The sequence below is a fragment of the Crinia signifera genome, chromosome 11 (assembly GCF_055691185.1).
Source record: "Crinia signifera chromosome 11, ASM5569118v1, whole genome shotgun sequence".
Lineage (NCBI taxonomy): Eukaryota > Metazoa > Chordata > Amphibia > Anura > Myobatrachidae > Crinia > Crinia signifera.
This window is the reverse complement of record NC_139227.1, coordinates 57,979,841-58,004,384: the sequence shown is the minus strand read 5'-3', so window position 1 is coordinate 58,004,384 and position 24,544 is coordinate 57,979,841. Positions and strand designations below refer to the sequence as shown.

At 46.7% G+C, this 24,544-nt stretch overlaps 1 protein-coding gene across 7 annotated transcripts in view; it reads right to left on the bottom strand.

Annotated features, from left to right (window-relative positions):
* LOC146045303 (anillin-like) overlaps nucleotides 1–24,544 on the bottom strand; it is a 107,599-nt gene that overhangs the window by 62,384 nt on the left and 20,671 nt on the right. For all 7 annotated transcript variants that reach the window (XM_083164060.1, XM_083164059.1, XM_083164062.1 and 4 more), the window contains exons 6-7: nucleotides 22,325–22,470; nucleotides 22,118–22,228 (exon numbers count right to left, since the gene is read on the bottom strand). In XM_083164060.1, the coding sequence (XP_083020186.1) occupies nucleotides 22,118–22,228; nucleotides 22,325–22,470 (257 nt within the window). The remainder of the gene's footprint in view (nucleotides 1–22,117; nucleotides 22,229–22,324; nucleotides 22,471–24,544) is intronic.

Below are 24,544 nucleotides of genomic sequence, written 5' to 3'. Positions count from 1 at the left end.
ATTGAGTTGGTGAATGGTCGGTGACGTTGATAGGAGCAACAGACATGATTGGCATGTCTCTTCTATATTTATTGGAGGCTGAGTGGGAATGTTTGTTCTAAGTGTTGTGTTGATAGTTTTACATAATGTAAGTTATGTAGAATGAAGCACATGTTGACATCAGTAGCAGATTACAATGCATGCTACATCAAACGTCAGGGGTGACATGTATTAATATGAGAACTTTGCATGCAGGTGGCACGACTTCAAAACCAACCTGAAGAAGAAGCTGACCAAACGGCGAGAACACAGCCAAACCTCTGGGGCTGGTCCCATGCCAGCAAAATTGAAGCTCACTCCCCTGGAAGAGATGGCAGTTGGCTGCATAGCCACAGAGGAGATCCGGGGGGTGAGCAACATGGATAGCGAGGCCCCAGCGGAAGTCTTTGCTGCTTTTGTTGAAGGTAATTATTTGGCATGGCATAAGTAGTTGGTACTAATTTTCTCGGAATGTGTTGTAATTGTAATTTTCTCTTTCACCAGCATCCCCGCCATTTGGTCAGGCAAGTCTTCAGGAGGTGGAGGAGTCTGTGCCACCTGCCACCACTGCCAGACATGTGCAGCAGCAGCAGCCGCCACCGGCCACACAGGATGTGGACAGGTGGGAGGAGATGCTTGGGCAGATTCACCAGCAGGGAGAAAGAGCATCAGAGCGGCTGCGTAGGACGGAGGAGGTCATGATGGGTCTTGTCAGCACCCAGCAGTCCATAGCTGCCAGCCTGCGGGTGCTGGCAGATCAATCCTGCCGGATGAATGACCTCCTCCAAGACCTAGCTACCACCAATCGGGCCCTATTAGCAGCCGTCTCTGGTGCTTTCCCACCACCAACACTCCCTGCTGGCAGAAGGGGAAGAGCATCATCCCCTTCGCCATCATCTGCCCCACCATCCCAACATGGCCGTGGGCGAGGAGCTGCTGCTGCACGTGGCAAGGGCCCTTCCAAGGCGAAAAAGCCCCGCACATGAACTTGTGTCCACATTAATCTCCACCCACTCCTCACACACTCTTCTCCACAGGGTGCCACCCCACCAGCTCCTGCTGGAATAGAGGTAACCATGATTGAAACAAAAAGAAGATCCCTGCACTGCCTAACTAAAAACGGAGACCGGAAGAAAAGACACAGAGGAGAGGGAGGAGGAAGCAGTAAAGGTGGCCATACACACGCAGATTTATCTGCAGATCTGCCTGGTTGGAACAAAAACATGGTTATGGATGAGAGCAAATGAATGTTGATCATTGGCTTGGAAATGCTGGAAAACTGACAAACTGTCACTCATCCATAACCATGTTTTTGTTCCAACCAGCCAGATCTGAAGATAAATCTTACTAGTGTATGGGCACCTTTATACTCAAGGTGGGCGGTCCATGAAAAAGAACCTGTCTAAACTAGGAGGAGGGGAGGATATCCCCGTGTCATGGCTGCCATGGGGATCGTAGGAGAAAGAATGTACTTGGTGTCTATTTGTACACCCAAAAACTGACTGTCCTGAGTTGGATGCAATGGACTTTCCTCACATTTCATGATCCAACCATGGAGCTGCAGGAAACTCTATTACATAATATGGCCAATCTGAATACACTGCTCTCCCAGATGTGCAATCAAGGTAGTTGTAAATATTCTTGGCGATGTAGCTATGCCAAAGGGTAGGCAGGTAGGTAACTAGGAAGTATTGGTCCAGTATACAGAATCGTAGGAACTTCCTGTCTTCTTGGCTAACAAATAAAATATAGTACACGTCTTTCAGACCTATTGTGCAAGGAAATCCCTTTCTTTTGAGACCTGCCAGTATGGTCTTTAAAGTCTCCATCCGAAACTTTCTTACCCTGACAACTGTGTTTAAGAGCTTTAGATCCAGGATAATTCTGATTACTCCTGTAACCATCTTCACTGAAAAAAAAAAGGTTTGGAGTAAAGACCTTCTTTCTCTGGGTATCGGTTCTATCTCTGTACTGGGTTCATGCTGCACAGCTCTCCGGCTATCCAGGGGCAGACATGCGGAGCACCCAGTGAACTGAAAATACATAATAGCCCTCGACACTCTCGGGGTCTGCAATTCTCAGTGCAGATTTTTGGCAGCTACAGCCATATAAGCAGGTGGGCAGGACTCTAAAGGCCACACTCCCTAAAAAAAAGTACCAAGTCCTAATATACACAGGCAGGATTCTATACAGGCCACACTCCCGGACACTCTTCTTCCCCGGGGAGCCACCCCTTTCAGCTCCATGCTGAGATATAGGTAAGCCCTAGCAGGAAATAAAAACATTCCCTACCTATTCAAACTAGTTAGGGGACAGGGGAAAAAAAAAAAAAAAAAAAGACAGGGAGGAAGGTGAGAGGTTATATACCAGGTGGGCAGTCCCTAGAAAACACATCCTGTCTAAACTAGAGGTGAGGGAGGTTATCCTAAGGTTATGGCTGCCATGGGGATCGTAGAAGAAATAAATCATCTTACGAGGATACACAAGATTATGACACATGACAGGCGTTACCATATTACAGAAAGACCAACACACAATAGCCAGAACTAGGGACAGGAAGAGGGCATATATTGCATTGTACATATATGTACACTGATCTCACAGGCCCATGACAGCAGCTAAGAGGAGGATGGCTGATTACACATGATCATAGACACAGGACAATGCTGACACTTATACTGGAGTCTGAATGAGTTTCTGAAAATGGGCCCATTTTCACTCGCCCACGCCCAGTTCTCACCCGCCGACGCATTTTCCTCTGGTGAGGGCCTAGAGACCAGGATCCAGAGGACCACACATTCCACCCATGTGTAACAATCACAAGATCTTGGTGGCGTAAAGCACAGTATTAGTCACAATGATAGCTGTATCATTGTGACTGTAATACTGTGCTTCACGCCACCAAGAGACACTCTCTCTCCCCCCCCACACACACCACTGTGCATCACGCTTACAACAGACACCTACACTCCCCCCCCCCCCCCCACCACCAGAGGGACTTGTGGGCACTTACTAGTCGACTAGGAGAACACAGGACCGAACACAGCGTTGATGTAAGCAGTATTCTAATTTTATTACAGCTCGTTCACATTCTTATACACAAAAAGGCATAATTGCAACACACACCTGGCCAGCCCTCTGGGCAGGCTGCATACATTAATCTTCCCCCAGGGGAGGGGTTACAGACTAAATATTGGTTTTATGTAAATACGTGGACTCCATCTTGGATCATAAGGGACGGTCTTTCCCATAACTTATTAGACGGTCTCCCCCCCATAGTTACACCTTTCTGGATAGTTGTTTCTCATGTCCTTGTACAGTTACTTTCTTCTGGGAAGACATGGTTATGTTTAGCGATGCCAATCCAGGGGCATTTTTTTCAATCCCGGAAATCACTTTTGGTGAGCGTCGAGCGGGGGAAGCAGGCGGCTTCGGTGAAGAGGCAGGCGGCTGGGAGAGGCCCGGCGGCTAGCGGATCCGACGGAGGGGGTGTAGTGCTATGGCCTGCACAGTGACCTGTGACCTAATCAAGCTGCACAGGCCGCACACCGGGACGGGGGCAGCGTCTGAGCGAGTGCTCATGCACAGTCTAATCCAGAGATTGAAATCCCGGTCATTTTGGGGCCAAACCCCGGGATCCCGCCGATGCCGAGATTGGCCACCCTAGTTCTGTTCTCAGAACAATCCATGAGAGACAACTATCTTCTCCTAGTACAGAATGAAGCTCTGACAGTTTCTACAAATCTCAGCATGTAATAAACCACATCATGAAGCTTAGCAAAAACGTTTATTACATGCTGAGATTTGCAGAAACGGTCTTACTCAAGAGAAAAGAGCAACCTTCATTCTGTACTAGGAGAAGATAAATAGTTGTGTCTCTCATGGATTGTTTTGAGAACATAACCATGTCTTCCCAGCAGAAAATAAATGTACAAGGGCATGAGAAACTATCCAGAAAGGTGTAACTATGGGGGGAGACAGTCTTATTAGTTATGGGAAAGACCGTCCCTTATTATACAAGATGTCATGTATTTACGTAAAACCAATATTTAGTTTGTAACCCCTCCCCTGGGGGAAGATTATTGTAGGCAGCCTGCCCAGAGGGCTGGCCAGGTGTGTGTTGCAATTATGCCTTTTTGTGTGTAAGAATGTGAACGAGCTGCTGTAATACTGCTTACATCAACGCTGTGTCTGGTGTCGGTCTTGTGGGCCCTTACTAGTTGACTAGGAGAACACAAGTTCCTCTGGTGGCGTGATGCACAGTAGTGGGGAGGGGGGGTGGTGTAGTGCCTCTGTTGGTGGTGTTAGAGTTATGGTCTATGAGATGAGTTTTTCTTATATCCCGTATGGCACATATAGGGTGACCAATAGATTTATAATGAGTTAAACGTTTTGGCTAAGCTTTATGAAGTGGTTTAACTCATTATAAGGGGATTTTTGTAAGAACTTACAGTTCAAATCCCTTTCTCTGAGTCCATCCTGGTGACACAGCTTGACCTTGGGATATAGGAGGGTCCGCAGGAGCCAAGGCACCTATGCTGACTTCTTTGAGAGCAGGCTCCTCCCTTCTGCATCCCATGATGCTTTAGTTCAACTTCTAAAGCACACTAGGATACATAACTCAGTACAACGCCTGAACATTTTATAATGCACATCACCTTGAAAAAGCTCTACCATAGAGCGAAAGGCGTTGGTGGATACTATAAGTGACTGTCCCTCTCCAATACCACCAAAACAGCTGCTACAAGCCCTGAGAGACCGGACCAGCCTCCAGACCTAGCTCTGGCTACGATACTGGGAGATTACCAAAATCCAGCCTACAATATACCTTTTTGGCACCAAGAATCAGTAGGAGGTCCACACTCCTCAAAGTCCAGCTGGAATACATTCCCTGCCACCCAGGTCCTTGCAAAAACTGAGGCAAAATAGGAACGGATCCAAGCGGGCTCATTACCATCTTTAAATTCAGCTGGACATTGTAATACGGGACCGTATGGACATTATGCATAGTTTATTTTTTCAGTCACTTCCAACTTTTTTATGAGCCCAAAAGCTCCCCCCACTTTCTTTTTTCTATTCCCTATAATGTGTTGATTTTTATTCTACCCATTGTTCTCATTATGTGCTGCTAAAATTTAATTTTACTATATAATAAAACTGTACATTTTATGAAGGTTACTTGCATCTTTTTAGTATTGTATTTCTTGTTAAGTTAACGCAGTCCACCTGTTTTGTCTTTGCATTATTGTTGGGGAGTAACACCCCCTTTCTTTAGTACTGCAGCTTTTTTGTAACCCAGCTCTAGAATCTGCGCCCCTTCCTGATTCTGTTATCAGCTCTTTCCCATAACCAATAACATGACAACGCATGAACGGTATACTTACTGAGCGTAAGGGAGGGATCGCTGTGTCACCAGGATGAACTCAGAGAAAGGGATTCGAACGGTAAGTTCTTACAAAAATCCCCTTTTCTCTTTCGTCCATCCTGTTGACACAGCTTGACCTTGGGACGTTCAGGAGCCGGTTCTTTGGGAGGGTACCCTCAGGCTTACAGTTCTCATCACTGCCTTGCCCAATTAAGCGTCCTCCGATGAAAACTCATGAACCTATAGACTTTTTTGGTAAAGGCAAGAAAAACCATATGACCAGGGAGCAGCCCTGCATAACTTCCCCACTGTGGTCCCAAGCCCAAGAAAAAAGGCCACTATCCAAGTGGAATAGAAGTTAAACTTATGGAAAATGGTCTGCCCACCATAGTGTAAGCAAAGGTAAACACCGACCGTAACCGTCTAGGAAAAGTCTGCTTGGAAACAGACCACCCTCTCTTATGAACGTCATATAGAACTAGCAAAACAGTAATTTTTTGCAAACATCCTTCTTACCCTGTCCACATAAATGCGCAAAGCATGTCCCATTTTAATATATGTATTTATTTTTCTACCTCCTCAAGAGGAGCAAAGACTGCAAACCAAACTCCTGGTGTAAATGGAAGATTTGGTACAACCTAAGTAGAAAACTTTGGTACAGTTTTGAGAACCGTCTTATCAGTATAAAAAAAAAACGGAAATTAAGGCTTGCAAGGTCCCTAATTCTGAAACTTGCCTAGGTGTAGCCCTGGCTAACAAAAAGGTAATTTTCCTCAAAAAAATATTACGATAAGCCGACCTTAAAGGCTTCCACTGTTGTTTTAGAAAAACTGACCATACCAGAACATGTCCTAAGGCACCCCCGGTTGCCTACATGGGGTCTGTAGTTCTTATAACTCCCTGTAAAAAGTTCTGTACTTCTGGCCAGGAGCCACTCCATTCTGAAAGCATATGGATAATGCAGGTAGCTGGGTACTTGTGTATTATCACGGCGCCCATCGCATACCACTAATTAAGGTATGCGATGGCACCCGATTTCAGACTTTCCCCAGGCTGAGTATACAATTTTAACATCGCGTCGCATCGCATGCCATTATAACGCAATGCGATGCAACGTGATCATGCCCGATTTGGGCTTATTCCCATGTTAAATGCCCCCCCAGACCCGATTTTTAATTGTATCCCCACCCTGATAGGTAATGAGTATGTTAAATGCCCCCCATTTCTAACGCCACCCCACTATCAATGCCAACCCGAAGCGTGGAGAGCGCAGCGAGCCCGCGAGGGGCGGCGGTACGCGTCCTCTGACCTTTTCATACCCCCACTATCCACGTCGGCGTGGAGTTGATTTTATATAGTGTGGCGAGCACAGCGAGCCACGGAGCCTGAAGCGTGGCGAACGTGCCCCGCAAGGGGACGCAGAATACAAGCCCGAAGCGTAGCGAGCCCCGCACGGAGACGTGGATTACTTAACATGTATTCCGCGTCCCCTCGTGGGGCTCGCTACACTCGTCACGCTTCAGGCTCGTATTCCACATCCCCTCGCGGGGCTCGCCACACTATATAAAATCAACTCCACCCCGACGTGGATAGTGGGGGTATGAAAAGGTCAGAGGATGCGTACCACTGCACTGGCCACGCTTCGGGTTGGCGTTGATAGTGGGGTGGCGTTAACAATGGGGGGGATTTAACATAGTCATTACCCATCAGGGTGGGTGTACAATCAAAAGTAAGCTCTGGGGGGCATTTAACATAGGAATTAGGCATCTGGGTGCTTGTAAAACTTAAAATTGGGTCCAATCGCGTCGCATGCGATTTGTTTTGGTTGTACAATGCCCTACGATGGAAAATCGGGGGCGCCGTGATAATACACAAGTACCGGTAACTGTACCTCTAAGTTACATACAGTAGTTACATAGTAGGTAAGGCTGAAAAAAAAAGACTTGCGTCCATCTAGGTCAACCTAGGTTGTTATAATACATTATCCCCTGCTGTATAGTATGTTCTGATATTTTAAAGACAGATTATATTTCTTATTTGTACCCATGGATGTTTTTAACCAATAAGCGTTTGTCCAACCTGATTTTGAATGTATTTATAGTGTCTGCCGACACCACTTCTCCAGGAAGAGAGTTCCAGAGTTTGACTGCTCTGACCGTAAAGAAATTTTTTCTTCTAGCTGAAAAAATCTTTTTTCTGCTAATCTATACTCAAGCCCCCGTGTCCTAGATTCCTTTCTAGTAGAAAAAAGGGTGTTTGACAGTTCCTTATATTGGCCCCTGATATATTTGTACATGTTGAGCATGTCCCCCTTAAATGTCTCTTCTCTAATGTAAATAGTCCCAAATTGCTTAATCTCTCCCAGTAGCTTAAATTCTTCATTCCCCTAATGAGCTTTGTTGCTCTTCTTTGAATTTTTTCTAATTCTATGATGTTCTTTTTATAGTGTGGGGCCCAGAATTGTATTTCATATTCGAGGTGAGGTCTCACAAATGCTCTATACAGTGGCATAATTACTTTTAAGTCCCTAGTCTCCATGCCCCTTTTAATGCATGCTAGAATTTTGTTGGCCTTTTTTTGTTGCTACATTACATTGGGCACTGCTGTCTATGTGGGCTCTTAGATCCTTTTCGAGTACTGAATTACCTAAATCCTCCCCGCTAATGTTATAACTAGCACACTGGTTGTGTCTCCCAAGGTGCATAACCTTACATTTATCCACATTGAACCTTATCTTCCACTTTTTAACCCACTCCTCTAGATTTGCAAGATCCTTTTGAAGCGTGGTGACATCTTCTGATGATTTAATAACTTTGCTTAGTTTTGTATCGTCCGAAAAGATGGATACATTGCTGAATAACCCCAGCCCAATATAGTTAATAAAAATGTTAAATAAAATGGGACCTAAAACCGAACCCTGAGGCACTCCACTTAGTACTGGTGTCGTATCTGATACGGCACTGTTCACAACCACTCTTTGTTCTCTATTACACAGCCAATTCCCTACCCATCTGCAGATATTTTCATCCAACCCCAGGTCTTCCATTTTATTTATTAGCCTCTTGTGTGGTACAGTATCAAAGGCTTTAGCAAAATCTAGAAAAATCACATCCACAGCGTTTCCATTATCAAGGTTTTTGCTAACCTCCTCATAGAAACCCAGCAAATTAGTTTGGCATGAACGATTTTTCACGAATCCATGCTGGTTAGTACCGAGTAAACGGTGATCTAAATATTTCTGGATACCATCCCTTAAAAATACTTCAAATAGTTTACCCACAATTGATGTTAAACTAACAGGTCTGTAATTAGTGGGATCCTCCTTTTTTTCCTTTTTTGAATATTGGCACTACCTTTGCTATTCTCCAATCTTTTGGTACTTTACCTGATGACAGTGAATTGCTAAAGATATAATGTAGCGTGGTAGCTAGTTCATCCCTTAATTCCATTAGTACCCTGGGACGAATCCCATCTGGCCCTGGTGATTTATTGGTTTTGATTTTGCTGAGCCTCAGTATTACCTCCTTGGGCGTGAAATCAACAATGAGATCTGGATTATTTGTCCCATTTGTGGCAAATGTTCATTCCACAGTCTACTCTCCCTTAGTAAATACTGATGAAAAGAACTCATTTAACAGTTTTGCTTTTCCCTTATCCTCTAACACTTTTTCCACTGATATCAGATAATGGGCCTATGTTTTCCTTAATTATACGCTTACTATTTATGTATTGATTACCCCTTTACAAGTTTTGTTTGATTCTTTGTATTTGTCGAACGCCTCCTCAATTAAGTTATTTTTATAGAATTTAAATGCTCTTCTTTTATTGTTGATAGCTGACCTTACTTTTTGTCCAACCACGGACAAGTACTGCAGACTAAACTCTGCTGCAACCCATTCTGGAGAAAAACTCCAAAGGTCAAGCGACCTAGATCCTAGAAATGTGTACTTTCTGACATGCACACCACCTGACAGAAATCATTCAAACACAAAAGGTGAATAAACTGCCAATATGTCTTGCGAGCCCAAAGTAGGATTTGGATAACAGCAACTGAGAAACCCTTCTTCCCTAAAAAGAGAGGTCTTAAGAGCCAGGTCGTCAAAATTTTTGACCAGCGAGGAGAAAAAAAAAAGACAAGGAAAAAAAGAAAAAGAAGAAGAATGCCTAAGCCAGAGTGAAACACCCTGGAACTATCAAGGCAACCAGTGTCTCCTCGGTCAGATTCGTGATCCGAGAGGAGAACCTGGAGACCTGACAATTTTGTTAGTATGCAATCCAGTCTGGGAGACCCCCAAAATAGACACTAGTTACTGAAAGCTTTCTGTGTAACATCCACTCTCCTCACAGCCGAACTGCCCTGTTGAGGACGTCTGCTTCCACTTTCTTGATCCACGGAATTAACACCCCTGATAAATCTGGCACGTTCACCTCTTTCCCCTGAAAAATTCGCGAGACTATGCACATAGTCATCTTGCCGCGAGCACCGCCTTCATGACTTAAATAAGCCAAAGCCGTGTCTTTGTCTGAATGTAGTTGATAGATCTGGATTCTTTTGTCTGGACCACAGACCCTGAAGACTGAGGTCCAGCATCATCGCCTTCCCATGCCCTGAGACTGGCATTGGTCATGAGCGGAAAAACCACCCCATTATCAGAGACTCCAGATCTGGCCCTCAGATCAATGAGCTCCTTGTCTCCTGAAACAGAGTTACCTGTTTCAAGGGTTTCGGGTTCCCTGACCAACAGGTCAAAAAGTTCCATGTAAAGGTCTTGAGAGAAAAAAACCTCACCTACAGGTGAGTTTCCAAGGACACTGACATATTTCCTAACCGTTTTAAACCCTGCCAAATTTTTAGAGTCGGCGAATGGAGAATTGACCGCACCAACCGGTGAAGTTTTTATTGTCTTGGACACCGTAAGGAACATACAATGAATATGTGTGTCCAAGATCACACCCAACAGAAATTTCTGAGAGGGTGTTAAATGAGACTCTGCACCCGGCAGCCAGGAGGGGAGAGAGATGAAGAATCAACATCCACCCTTATCTCTGAAAAACTGTGCCACCATTGTTAGATGAACCTGCAACTATTTCTGCATATTTGGCCCTGACCCAGAGATCGTTCGATAAAGGAATAATTACAATTTCTTTAGCCTGTGAGCTGCTGTCATGACAGCCATCACTTTTGCGAAAAATTCTCGTAGCTATGGCTAACCCGAAAGGTAGAGCCCCACTCTGCAGAGGAGTTTCTCCTATTGCGAAACTCAGAAAAAAAAATAATAATAATTGATAACCACTGTCTACAGGCCCAAGTATTTAAGCGTCCTGGACGTCCACTGATGCTGGAAACCCTCGAGGCTCTGTGATTACAAGCACCAACCTCAGAGATTCCATCCTGAAGAGAGTCATTCACAGAAGTGAGTTTAAAGACTTCAGGCTTAGAACGGGTCTGACGGAATCGTCCAGACTGGGGACTAAAGAAAGAGAATGGAATAAAATCCTTTCTTTCTTCCCCCTTGATGCACCGGGATTATCATCCCCTCTCGAAAAGCGACATTGCCACCCCCTAGAGGGCTTTTCATGAGCGAGCTTCTCACAGCAGGGGAGTTGGGAGACATCTCTTTGGAAAGGTACGCCTGAGATAGATTCCGTAACTCTGAGAAACTGCAGGAGGTGACCTCTCCTCCCTTTATTCCAAAACAGGGAGTCACCACCCCATTCTGCTGAGGAATTAACCTCCCAATGGACGGGTGGTCCATTGTCCAGGTCCTAAAATGTGATCTGGGAGCCTTTCCTATATTAGAAGGCATTTTTCCTTTACCTGTGTGTCCTCTATTGGACGCACCCCGAAACACTGAATGCTTAGATGTGGCGGAAAGGCTAGAGCTCTTTCCCCCTGTGGCCTGTATAAAGGTGGACTAGAATTCCACTCCAAACAGAATTGCTCCCTGAAAGGCCTAAACCTCCAGAGACCTTTTGGCTTCAGCTTTCCAATCATCAAGCAAAGAGCTGGCAGCCCTTACGCCATATTCGCATTTCTTTCGCAGCTATAAACAAGTACTCTGCAGCTCACTTTAACAGTTCAGTCAACACAAAAGCTACTTTGTGAGGCTGGATTTGAGTACACCAGGCATAAGACCACTGTATCATGGCTTTAGAACATCCAAGCAGATGTCTGATAAGGCGTAAGGTAAAAACCTACCCCTTTTGCCAGCCATACGACAGCCTCCAAGCTTTTTTTTTTTTCCCCTCTATGGGGTCCTTAAAAAAACAGCACCCCCTTGTACAGATGAGGCAGTGAATAAACAACCGGGCCACAGACTCCTCCACCAGAGGGGACTTTTCTCCCAAGTTTTGTGCTTCTGTAGCACTATGGTATAGGATTGCCACCTTTTGGACATGAGAAACCTGATATCAGGCGTCTTTTATGCTTTCCAAAGGGACGCTACCATACCCTCATGCAAGGGCAAAGGTAACTGTATATCCCTGCGCAATCTCTAAATTACTCTGCGCTGGCACTTCTTTTTCTCCTCAGAGATTCAAAGCCTGCTTGGCTGCTAGAATCAAATACTCAATATCAGAGAAAGGATCTCTTCCCTTAAGGTGTCCCCAGGACACACACCTCATTATCAGAATTAAAATTCAGCAGGGGAGGTGTAAATAAGGGGTGCCTGGGGTAATTTACCTCAGGAGCCTTGCATACTGCTCCTTGAATGCAGCCATTTTATGGACACACCGAGTAGTGTTCCGCATACCCTGCAATAAGCAGGAACTCCATGATATGGAGTTTTAATAGGAGGTCACTGAAGGATTGGGAGGGAAAAAAAAAGGGATTTTTGTAAGAAGTTACCGTTCAAATCCCTTTCTCTGATTCTGTCCTGGAGACGCAGCTTCACCTTGGGATGTAGGAGGGGTCCAACGGAGCCAGGCACCTACAGATGGAGCCACTGCCATCTATCTCTATAATAGGATTAAGTGAGTAATTGGATTACTCTGCTAATACCCTACTCTATTGTTCTATGTATTGTATTGCAGATGAGAACAATAGGATAGCCATGGCTAGCCATCCTGAGCCATGGCCTAAGTAAGATAGATGAGATGGGCTCCTACTGTATGCTAAACTTTCTGAGAGGCAGGCTCCTCCCTTCTGCATCCCATCATGCCTCGGGTCAACTTTTAGAGCACACTAGGATATAAAAAGCTCAGTACAATGCCTGAACATATTATATGCACAATTAAGTTTAATATAACCATTTTAACATGACCTACGGCAATACTTACTGAGCGTAAGGGAGGGATTGCTGCGTCACCAGGACAGAATTAGAGAAAGGGATTTGAACGGTAAGCTCTTACATAAATCCCTTTTTCTCTTCTGTCCTGGTGACGCAGCTTCACCTTGGGACGTTCAAGAGCCGGTCCTTTGGGAGGGTACGCTCAGGTCCGCAGTTCTCATCACTGCTCACCCGAATGATGCATCCTCCGACGCGAACTCATGGAATCTGTAAATATGCGAATTATACTCACCGATAATTCCTTTTCTTCCTAGAGATCCCATGGCAGCCATGACAGTGGGATATTCCCCTCCTCCTACCAGATTAGACAGGACTTTTTTCAGGGACCGCCCCCCTTGGGTATAACAGCTCACACCTCCCTCTCCTCTGTGTCTTTCGAGTGTCTCCGCACCAACGTCCCTGAAAAACTTCTAACACAAAGGGTGGGAAATAAGTGGCTGCCATGGGATCTCTAGGAAGAAAAGGAATTATCGGTGAGTATAATTCGCATATTTCTTCTACGATCCCCATGGCAGCCATGACAGTGGGACATACCCAAGCTGTACAATAAACGGGAGGGAGCCAATATGAATGTAACAGTGATTTATTCAAGAGACTTATCTTATGGACAAGGCCTCTTCAATTACAAGATTCCCAAAGTGGGCTGTAGACACGTTCAAGGCATAGTGGTTAGTAAAGGTATGGACGGATGACCATGTAGCGGCTTGACAGATCTCCGATACTGACGCCTTGGCCCTTCTAGCCCATGATGTGGCCACTGCCCTGGTTGAATGTGCCTTGATGATTGGAGGCGGTCTCTTATCTTCATTTTTGTAGGCGAATACGATAACTTCTCGTACCCATCTCGAAATGGTTTGCTTCGTAGCCCTAGAGCCCTTCTTCGGACCCTCAGGGATAATGAATAAGTGATCAGACTTTCTGATCTCCTTTGTACGGTCCAGATACACTGAAACTGCTCTCACCAGATCCAGCGTATGATAGGCCTTCTGTTCGTCATTAATCGGCTCAGGGAAAAACCTAGGCAAGGATATTTCCTGATTCAAGTGGAACGCTGATATGACTTTTGGCATGAAGTCTGGGTGAGTTCTCAGCACAACTCTGTCAGGGAAGATCACTAGGTACGGTTCCTTGATCCAGAGGGCCTGTATCTCGCTGACCCTCCTCGCCGATGTTATAGCTATCAAGAACAGTACCTTCCATGTTAGGTACTTTACCGAAGAGTCTTCCAGGGGTTCAAATGGCTGTAGCATCAGTGCTTTTAGCACCAAATTCAGATCCCAAGGGGCCACTAAGGATTTTCTTGGTGGCCGTATTCCCTTGATTGCTCTGCAGAACTTCTTTACTAGCTTTTCCTCAGCTAATCTTCTGTCCAACAGAACACTGAGAGCAGAAATCTGTGACTTAATGGTGGCTACCGCCAGCCCCAACTCGAACCCTTCATACAGGAATTGCAAGACCTTGGCCGTAGAGATATCGGCAAACTGACCCTCAAAGTTCCCCCATGAGATGAACTTCTTCCAGGTTTTGTAATATATTAGCGAGGAACCTTCTTTCCTTGCTTTCAACAATAATTCGGTCACTTGTTCGGATAAGTTATGGCGCTTCAGGGTCGCCCGCTCAATCGCCATGCCCTCAGCGAGAAGCTTTCTGGCTCTGGATGACATATTGGTCCCTGTTTCAACAGGTCTGGTATCACCGGCAACACCCACGGTGGCTGCACCGCCATCCTTAATACTGAAGTAAACCAGGCTCTTCTCGGCCAAAATGGAAGCACTACCAGTACTTCCACTCGGTCCTCTCTGATTTTCTTGAGCACTCTGCTGATCATGGGGAATGGCGGGAAGATATATCCCAGAGTGAACTCCCATTTCACTGAAAAAGTGTCCAGTGCCGCGGCTTGTGGGTGAAAGGATTTCGAGCAGAATCTGCTCACCTTCTTGTTGGAGAACGACGCCATCAGGTCTATCTCGGGTTCGCCAAACCTGGCGACTATTTGACTGAACACCTTCGAGTCCAACTCCCATTCTCCTGGCAGAATCCTCTTGCGACTTAGAAAGTCCGCTACAGTGTTCTCCGGACCCGGAATGTACACGGCCGAGATTGATTGCAGGTTGTTCACTGCCCACGACATGATCTTCTCCAACACTCTCAGTACAGGTAAACTCCTTGTACCCCCTTGGTGGTTTATATGTGCCACTACTGTCATATTGTCTGACATGATCCTTAGGTTGGTATTCCGAAGTTTGTCTTGTAGGCAACAGATTGCTTCCCAAACGGCGAGCAGTTCTCTGACATTGGATGACCTTGCACTCTCTTCTGTGGTCCAAGACCCTTGTACCGAGCTCCTCCCGAGGTGAGCGCCCCAACCTTGAAGACTCGCATCGGTCGTCATAACCACAAATTCTGGGTTTGAGAGACTGGAGCTTCTTTTCCTCAAGCCAGAGCTCCACCACCTTAACGAATTCTTCGTCTTGGCATTCAGGACTATCTGGAACCCCTCGTGGGTCCGATTCTTCATGAATGGGAGCAACTGCCACTGTAGCTTCCTCATGTACCACTGGGCCCATGGAATGATATGTATACATGATGTCATCATCCCTAGAAGTTGTAGCGCCATCTTCAGGGGGCATCTTCCTTTTGTTAATAACAGTTGCGTCAGATTTTGTATCTTCAGACAGCGGTCTACCGACAGGCTCACTGAAAACTTTACTGTGTCTATAAGGACACCCAGGAACTTGATTGTCTGGCATGGCTGCAGCTGACTTTTTTCTTGGTTGATCACCCAACCATGCTTCTGCAGAAATTCTATTGTAATTTTGACACTCATCTGGACCTCTCTCACTGATCTTCCCGCCAGCAATAGGTCGTCCAGGTACGGCCAGATTTGGATTCCCTGCTTCCTTAGTTCTGCCACAAGTGTCACCAAGACTTTTGTGAACACTCTCGGCGATGTCCTGAGCCCGAAGGGAAGGCAGGTAAATTGATAATGTTGGTCGAGAAGCGAGAACCTGAGAAACTTTCTGTCCTCTAGTGACACGGGGACGTGATAATAAGCGTCTTTCAGGTCTATGGACGCTAACCAATCTTCTTGTCTGAGACCCATAAGGATAGAGCTTATAGTTTCCATCTTGAACTTTAGCTTCTTGACAAAGAGATTCAATCCTCTCAGGTCCAAGATGGTCCTGAAACCACCTGTACTCTTCTCCACTAAGAAGAGGTTCGAATAATACCCCAGACGTACTTGGTCTTTCGGGACATGTTCTATTGCTCCTATTTGTAGAAGCTGTAGAATCTTCAAGGTGAGAGTCTCTCTTTCCAGTTTCTTCACTGGAACTCTTGACCTGACAAATTTGTTCTTCCAAGGCCTCCTTAGAAATTCTATTTGGTAGCCCCTTTCCACAATATTGTTGACCCATCTGTCTGATATCGATGTCTTCCAGACTTCCGAAAACTGAAACAACCGGGCTCCAACTCTCACCATTGAACCACCGTCATAACTTGGAACCTCTCCGATACTGTTGACGAAAGGACTGGCGAGTCATATTCGGATTCCCCCTACGGGAGTACTGGCGACCGGGCCGATAACTTCTTGCCTCTCTATAATTCTGCCTGCTAGAGGTAGGGATGGGAAACCTATTCCTCCTGTCTTGGGGTAGTCTCACGGACTTCCCCCCCGAAATTCTCTGGATCATTGAATCCAATTTTGAGCCGAACAAGAACCCGCCTTCAAAGGGTAGTGCCGTTAGACGATTCTTGGAATTGGCATCCGCACTCCAGGGTTTGAGCCAGAGCGCCCTCCTGGCCGTCACTCCTTGTGCCATCGCTTTAGCCGAGAACGACACCGCGTCCAAAGAGGCCTCACACAGGTATTCGATAGACTTCTGTATGGTCTGTAAGCTTCTCAGCAGATATTGCTTGGAAATCTTTTCGGTTATGTCTGTATGGAGCTCCGACGACCATAGCCTCATTGCCCTTGCCACCGAAGCAATAGCCACACTGGACTTAAGTGACAGCGCAGAGGTCTGGTGCAATTTCCTAAGCGAATTTTCGATCTTCCTTTCCATAGCGTCTTTAAACGCCGCCCCATCTTCCAGTGGTATGGTTGTTCTAGACGTCAGCTCTGCCACCGCTGCGTCAACCTTGGGCACTAGACACCACTTCAGGAAATCCTCATCTTTGAAAGGATACATTTTATCCACTCTCGCCCATCCAGCCATCCTCTTATCCGTGTTGACCCATTCCTTATTGATCATCTCACGGACTACTTTGTGAACCGGGAAGGTTCTTCCTTTCTTCGATCTATCTTCGAAAAGTGGATCTGCTGTGGTGTCTGAAACTTCCGGGTAATTCATGGATTTGTAAATGCTTTTCAGCACACTCTCCACCAATTCGAGGTTGAAAGATCTCACATCTTCCTCTATTTCACCTTCCTCAACGTCTTCTGCCTCCACTGGTTCTATCTCCTCCGAGGAACCACCCCCTTCTGTCAGCATTCCAGCCTGCTCCCGAGACCTCTTGGGTTTCTGAGACTGCAAGAATTCTTCTTTGGAGACGAATGACTTTTGCATCCAATCCATTAGTTTTTTAAGGACATCCGATTGGTCCGACTTATCCACCTTAGGCTGTGGGATTTTGTCACATTCTTCACACAGAGTCCTCTTATCGGCACTAGCAAATGCCTTGTCACAACTCATGCAAGTACAGGTAAGGAATTTCTTCTTAGCTGTCCTTTTCTTATGAACAGGTGATTTAGGCACACTGGAAACAAAGCAGAAACCTAACTAGTATCATGCAAAAATAAAACCAACTAATGCCCAAAAACCAAAGGGCTTACCTCAAAGGGGCAATGTCAGGCTGCTGGGAAGAAGGTGCTTGCTGCTGCTGGCTTTCTTCCATGGTTCTGCTGCTTGTACAACACCATAGGCTCTGCAAAGCATGTCCGTTTATATTTAGGACAGCTTAACTCCTTATATGCCAGCAGCGTTTCTGTCTGGCTATTTCTGCGCATATTTCCGCAAAGCGGAACCAAAAATCCGGTCCCCATTTCCGGGGACATTATTCAGGTGCACACTTGGTGCACCACGCCGGCGGAAGTGACGTTTTATGCGCACTTCCGCCGCACGCGTCTCAGCACCCGGCAGCTCTCAGCGTCGGCTCCCAGCCAGACGCTTACACGCGCTGACCATCCAGCGATCAGCCACGCGCCAGCCTCCCTGCCAGCTCTGTCTCCCAGCGTGTCTACCCAGCTCAGCAGCCTACAGGTAACGCCGCTACACACCCACACAAAAACAGGGGGTCTTTTGCAAAATGACATGCTGCCGGGATTTTTAGGCAAGTAACTGGCGCTAAGCACAGTCCTTACCCTTAGTAGTTGCTGGAGGCAGGTATCTCAAAGGCCACACTCCTCCGCAGCTCTCCTTCTTCCCGGGAAGCCATCCCATAGATGTAAGAGGTAGCCCTGTTTAAAAATAAAATAACGCCCTGCCTGTCCTATCTAGACGGAGACAGGAGAAAAAGACACAGAGGAGAGGGAGGTGTGAGCTGTTATACCCAAGGGGGGCGGTCCCTGAAAAAAGTCCTGTCTAATCTGGTAGGAGGAGGGGAATATCCCACTGTCATGGCTGCCATGGGGATCGTAGAAGAAAATTTGGTAAATGTGTGAACAGATGACCAAGTGGCAGCCCTGAAGTTCCATGGCACACCGCCCCGGAGGCAGCCACTGACCTGGTGGTATGAGCATTAATCTTTGCAGGCACTGGTCTGCCAACCTTAATATAAGTAAACACAATAACTGACCTTAACCACCTCGTAATGGTCTACTTTGAAGCAGGCCAACCGATCTTGTGAGCATCATACAAGACTTAGAAGGAATCCGTCTTACAGATATCTTTCACTCTGTCCACATACCTCGAGTATATATGGTAAATTCGCAAGCCGCGCACCACATCCAAATTTATTTGCACACAACGTAGTAGCTCACACTATCATAGCTTTTGGAAACCCATGCAGGAGCAATGGCAGGTCTAAGGGTATATCTCACATATAAGGGTATATCTCACACTTTCAAACATTGCTTTAAAGCAACCCTCTATGGTTCCCAAAGTTTTTGAATCACGGCACCCCAAAGCATCAGAAATGTTTTCGCGGCACCCCTAGGCTAAAGGTTTCTTATTGGGAAAAGTCAGAAACAAATATTAAGTTAAATAAATTGTGTTTATATCTCATCCTTAGGGTCAGTTTGTGGTAATGGACAGGATTCACTTCTGTTTGTCCACAATCTGACTATACTAATGGACATAAAAAAACATGAATTGGTCCTGGACCACCAACCTAGGGCACCCCTGCAAGTCTCCCAAGGCACACCAGGGTGCCACGGCACACAGTTTGGGAACCACTGCTCTATGCACAGATAAACTAGTCGCTTCAGACAACCTAGTAATAGGGCATCTACCACCGGTACTTATTTCCCCACAACTTAGTATGCTCTGCTGGCTTAGGATACAGGCATATGAACTTCTAGGCCTAAGGAGTTTTGCAAGCCCTCATCCGAGGGCAAGATACTGCGTCTCTGCACTGCCTTTCAAACACTCCCAGCATTGAAGACTTTCCACGTCGAAGAGATTTTATGCCTGTTTCACAGCCAAAATCAAGTCCTCTATACCCGGGACAGACAATTTCACATCTTTCCTCTGGTTGCACTCTCTCCCCCTGATGCTACCATAGGCACAGGGAGTGAGGATATGGAGTGCCTAGAAGACACATCAAGTTTTGTAGACAAAACAGCTCCTGTTAAGCCTCCTCCTGCATTGTTTGTAACAATGCAGGCTCCCCTTGATAAAGGAGAATATAACCATGAGACTGTTGATAGGATGACAATGGTTTTGAAGATTTTACCAACTCATCTCTCGGTCTAATCAACACCTGTACTAAAAAGGTAACAGATCTTGCCCCTAGCAGCCGCAGTCCCGCAGGCTTAGGCGGTTTTCCCTTTTGAGCATGTGCTCCACTGGGTACAGCATTACACACAGGACAAAAAAAATCCCCTTGTGTCATCAGCTCAGGGGTTAAATTTAGCTCACATATACTGCAGCAATTTAACATGGCCTGCAGTTTCTCCCCTCTACCACCAGCAGAATTGTCAGTCATGGATTTTTAAAAAACATACTTCAGTCATGTTTTCTATAAAACATACAGTGCATAGTGTCATTTATGTCAGTACTTATCTGCTGCCAGGTTTGTGACCCTCCAGGTCAGTGGGGTAACGTGGCCCAGGAGAAGCTGTAAATTGGCACCAAAAGACAGTGCAGGAAGAGACCCATGTCCCAGCCACAGCAGGGGTACCGTGGCTCACCATCTACCCCCTGTGGTCCGCTCCTGTAGTGGCATTCTCCTCTTCCCAGTGCCTCTCCCTCCTTTGGAGATCACTTGGAATAGCCCAGTAAAGGCCTCCTGTGACAGGCTGCGCCCTCCTGCCGGATTCCAGCCTGTAAACCAGTCCAAAATGGCGGCGCCATCGCAGGGATCCCATTCCCTATGATCCCCCCCTGTGGGAAGCCGGTTCAGGGGTCCCCCGGGCCCAGGGAGCTTCCTGTCGCTGGAAGCCAGAAGCGCTGCGCAGGGAGACCAGACAGCGTCTCCCTGCGCACAGGATGCTGAAAGGACACGCTTTTGCCAGCTCCTGCTGCGCTCAGTGTGAGGATTCTTAAAGAATCCTCACACTGTCTTGCCCTAAGTGTAAAAATTAATAAAATAAAAAACACCTAGCTATCTCTTTGGGCTGCAAGTCGCAGCCTGTTCAGCATAGCACCCACTCCTGTGGGCACCTAAACGAAACTGAGGCATGATGGGATGCAGAAGGGAGGAGCCTGCCTCTCAGAAAGTTTAGCATAGGTGCCTGGCTCCGTTGGACCCCTCCTACACTCCAAGGTGAAGCTATGTCATCAGGACAGTAGAAAGAGAAAAGTTATCTCTCTGCCTATTTCAAGCCTGTTTGTGTGCATGGGTCCTCAAACTGCGGCCCTCCAGATGTTGTGAAACTACAAATCCCAGCATGCCTTGCCACAGTTTTAACACTCCCTTATAGCAAAGCTGTGGCAAGGCATGCTGGGATGTGTAGTTTCACAACATCTGGAGGGCCGCAGTTTGAGGACCCATGGTGTACGGGGTTGCTATGGCAATCCTATCCTTCCTCAGGGCAGCTGTCTACATATAGTAGGTACAGTCTGCTCAGACCTCTGGGCTTGAGCCCTACTATGCACAGACTCACATGAGGGGCACAAATCCCCCTGATCCATCTGTTCAAATGTTAATTTACACCACATAAATCAGCAGAAAATTAACATGGCAGGCATCTTTTCCCTATGAGCAGCAGTATAACACTTTTTTGTCATAAAAAAGATAGTGCACAATATCAGGCATTGCTAAGAATAAAGTACAGAGTACTTATCTGACTGTCCTGCTGCATTAGATCCTCAGCGATCACCAGGGAAGACTCTGCCCAGGAGAGACTTTCACTCAGTTCTGCAGTGTAATCCATACTTCAGCTGGAGTGAAGTGGAGAGAAAATGGCGCCAAACAGAGTGCAGGAAGAGACCCAGTCTCTGCTTCAGCGAGGAGGGAAACCTGTTGGCCCCCTTCCACCATCAGCTGCTCCTTCTAGGTGTCTCGCCTCACCTCCAGTGACTCCCCCAGACAGGGAACACTCAGAGTTGTTCAGCAGTGCTGGACTCCTGTAATAGACGTCACCTCCCTAGTGGGATTTCAGTCTATAAGCCCTTTCAAGATGGCGGCAGCCATCGCGGGGGGTCCATCCCCCACGATCCCCTTCTATGCAAGGAGCCGGTTCAGGACGCCCTCTCTGCAATGGAGGTTGAAGCGCTGTGTAGGTAACGCAGCTGCGTCTCTTCACACAGAGCGCTGACGCTTCTGTCAGCCTCTGCTGCGCTCTCAGTGTGTGTGAACTTCCAGTAGAAGTAACACACTGGAAAGCCTGTACCAACTAGTGAATTAATAAAATAAAAAACACCTAGCTACTCTCACAAGATGGCTGCAGACAGCAGCCAGTTCAGCTCAGCACCCACTCTCATGGGCACCTAAAATGAACTGAAGCATCATGGGATGCAGAAGGGAGGAGCCTGCTCTCAAAGAAGTCAGCATAGGTGCCTTGGCTCCTGCGGACCCTCCTACATCCCAAGGTCAAGCTGTGTCACCAGAATGGACGAAAGAGAAAAATCTTTTGGTCACCCTATATGTGCCATAAGGGATATAAGTAAACTCATCTCCCACATAGACCGAAACTCTAACACCCCACACACACTACTGTGCCCCAAGCCAGAACCACTCCCCCCACACTTTATGCCCAACGATCAGAGCCTCCTGTACACACTCCATGGCCGGTACCTCACACTACTGTGCCCAACAAACCACATCCACAGAACCTTCTTACCACTCTTCTTTCTTCCTCAACCTTCTTGGGACACCGCCTTAGAGACTCTGCTCTCCAGGGGTTACTGTGATCCACAACTGCGCACATCATGGTCACCTCGTCCTGCCGCTCCTACAGCCAGAGATAAAGTAACAAGGGTCAGAATAACATCTGTACTGTAGACCCATAGCGGCTCTGCAGCAAGTTATTACAGCATATAGCACTGACTTTACGGAGTCGACTGGCAATGTCTTCACTCGGCAGGTTGACCCCTGTGGAAAGCAGAGGGTAGCGAGTCGCCAAAGTGCTGTGAGCCACAGCCACAAGTCCATCCTCCACGCCCCGCACATTACCAGCACTCAGATCCCAGTGTTCTGAGAAAGCAAAGAGCAAACATTCTACTACACAAATATCTTTCAATGAGCAGCATACAACACACGTCACCAGCGCCCATTATCAGACCAGCATACAGCACATGGCACACCATTACCAGATCAGTATACAAGTGATCACAAAAACCCCAAAAAATTGTGGGTCCCTAGGACCCCTCACTTAGAAAAATTGGGGCCCTATGTGACCTTTTCTGGGTCTCAACAGCACACGCCTACTCTCTTCTCTCACCATCATGGTACATGTGGGTCGGGTATCAACTGGCCCACTCATATAAAGCAGGATACATATACACTAAAAAATAACTAACTAATTTTGAAAACGGGGACAGTGCACGCCGATGGAGCATGCCAAACATTTAGGGCATGGTTTTGGTAAAGGGGTGTGGCCACATAATTGTACCAATTCACATTACGGCACACGCCGCTCTGCCCAGTACACATTATGGCACAGTATAGTGTTCACGCTAGCTTTGTTTTGAAGGGTGCCGCGCCCTGCCCGTTTTTTTAACTTGAAAATTCACCCTGTCCTTTAAATTGATATACACCAACAAGGAAAAGCAGTAAAAGGCACCACTACAGCACTTTTATCATTAGTTAATTAACTGGTCATGACATAGGCCCTTATTCAGATCTGACTGCAGTACAAATTTGTTTTGAAAATGGGCAAAACCATGTGCACTGCAGGTGTACATCTGAAAACATACAAGCGCCTGACAGGTTCTGTTCCGTTTTTTGTTTCTATGGTAATTTGGTAAAGGATTGAGGGTCCTTAAAAAGGGACACACACCATTGGCGGCTTGTTTGCGCTAATGATAGATTCACTACTTTTGTTAGTTAGATTTGGGCGTTTTATCGTTTCTGTGCAGGGTAAATACTGGCTGCTTTATTTTTACACTGCAATATAGATATCAGCCCCACCTGCAGTGCATATGGTTTTGTCCATTAGAGTGTGATTGTGCCTTTCGGAGTGAATCAGAATAATCCCCATAGTGTGGAGTTAGTTTGTACCCGTGAGTGTGCTGGAGTATCACCGCCTGGTTTGTACTACAGCAGCTGCAGGCATATACTGGTATTATGGTGTGTTGCCTATAGTGTAAGGGGCATTACAGTGTGTGGCATATAGGGTAAGGCGCATGATGGTGTGGCGTAAACTGAATTACGGTGTGTGGGGTATTGTCTAAGTGGCATTACGGTGTGTGGTACAATGTGTGATTGGCATTATGGTGTGTAACAAGGTACAATGGGTGTAATCGCGCGGTGGCATTTCATGCTCATTGCCCGGGGGGCTGGAAAAGCTGATACGCCGTTGGTGAGTGGGCTGCCTGCGTGGTGGGGGATTAGATGCGTCTGGAAAAGGTGATGTGCTGCCCTAAGTTGAGCATTGTGTCAGCTCTTCCAGCCACATCCAGTCCCTCGCCACGCTGACAGCCTGCTCACCTCTCCTACTGAGAGCGGCTGTCAGCTGTTACAGGTGCATCCCGTCCAGTCCCCCCCGCTCTCAGTAGCCAACTGTACTTACACAGCATAGCAGGGGGACGGCGAAGGAGCGCACACCCAGTGAAACCTGTGAGGCTTTAGAAATTTTAAAAATGGGCAGAGCGCGGCGACATGTAAAACAAGCCACTTGTGATTGGCTGCCGGCGGCCACAGCCCAATGATTGGGTCCCAGAAGCATACAACACAGGGCACACCTCACCAGCGCCCATTATTAGACCAGCATACAGCACAGGGCATACCTCACCAGCACCCATTATCAGACCAGCATACAACACAGGGCATTCCTTACCAACGCCCAGACCAGCAACCGGCATAGAAGACAAGGCACACCTTACCAGTGGCCGCCATCAGAACAGCACACCTCACCAGCATCCATTATCAGACCAGCATACACCACACCTCACCAGCGGATATTATCAGACAGGTGACCTGCTTCAGAGCACACCTCACCAGCACCCGCTATCAGATCAGTATATCAGATCAGTAATCTTCATGATCTCATTGCAGGACAATGAGCACCACACACCCTGTGCCCCAATTTCCATATAGTGATTCTATG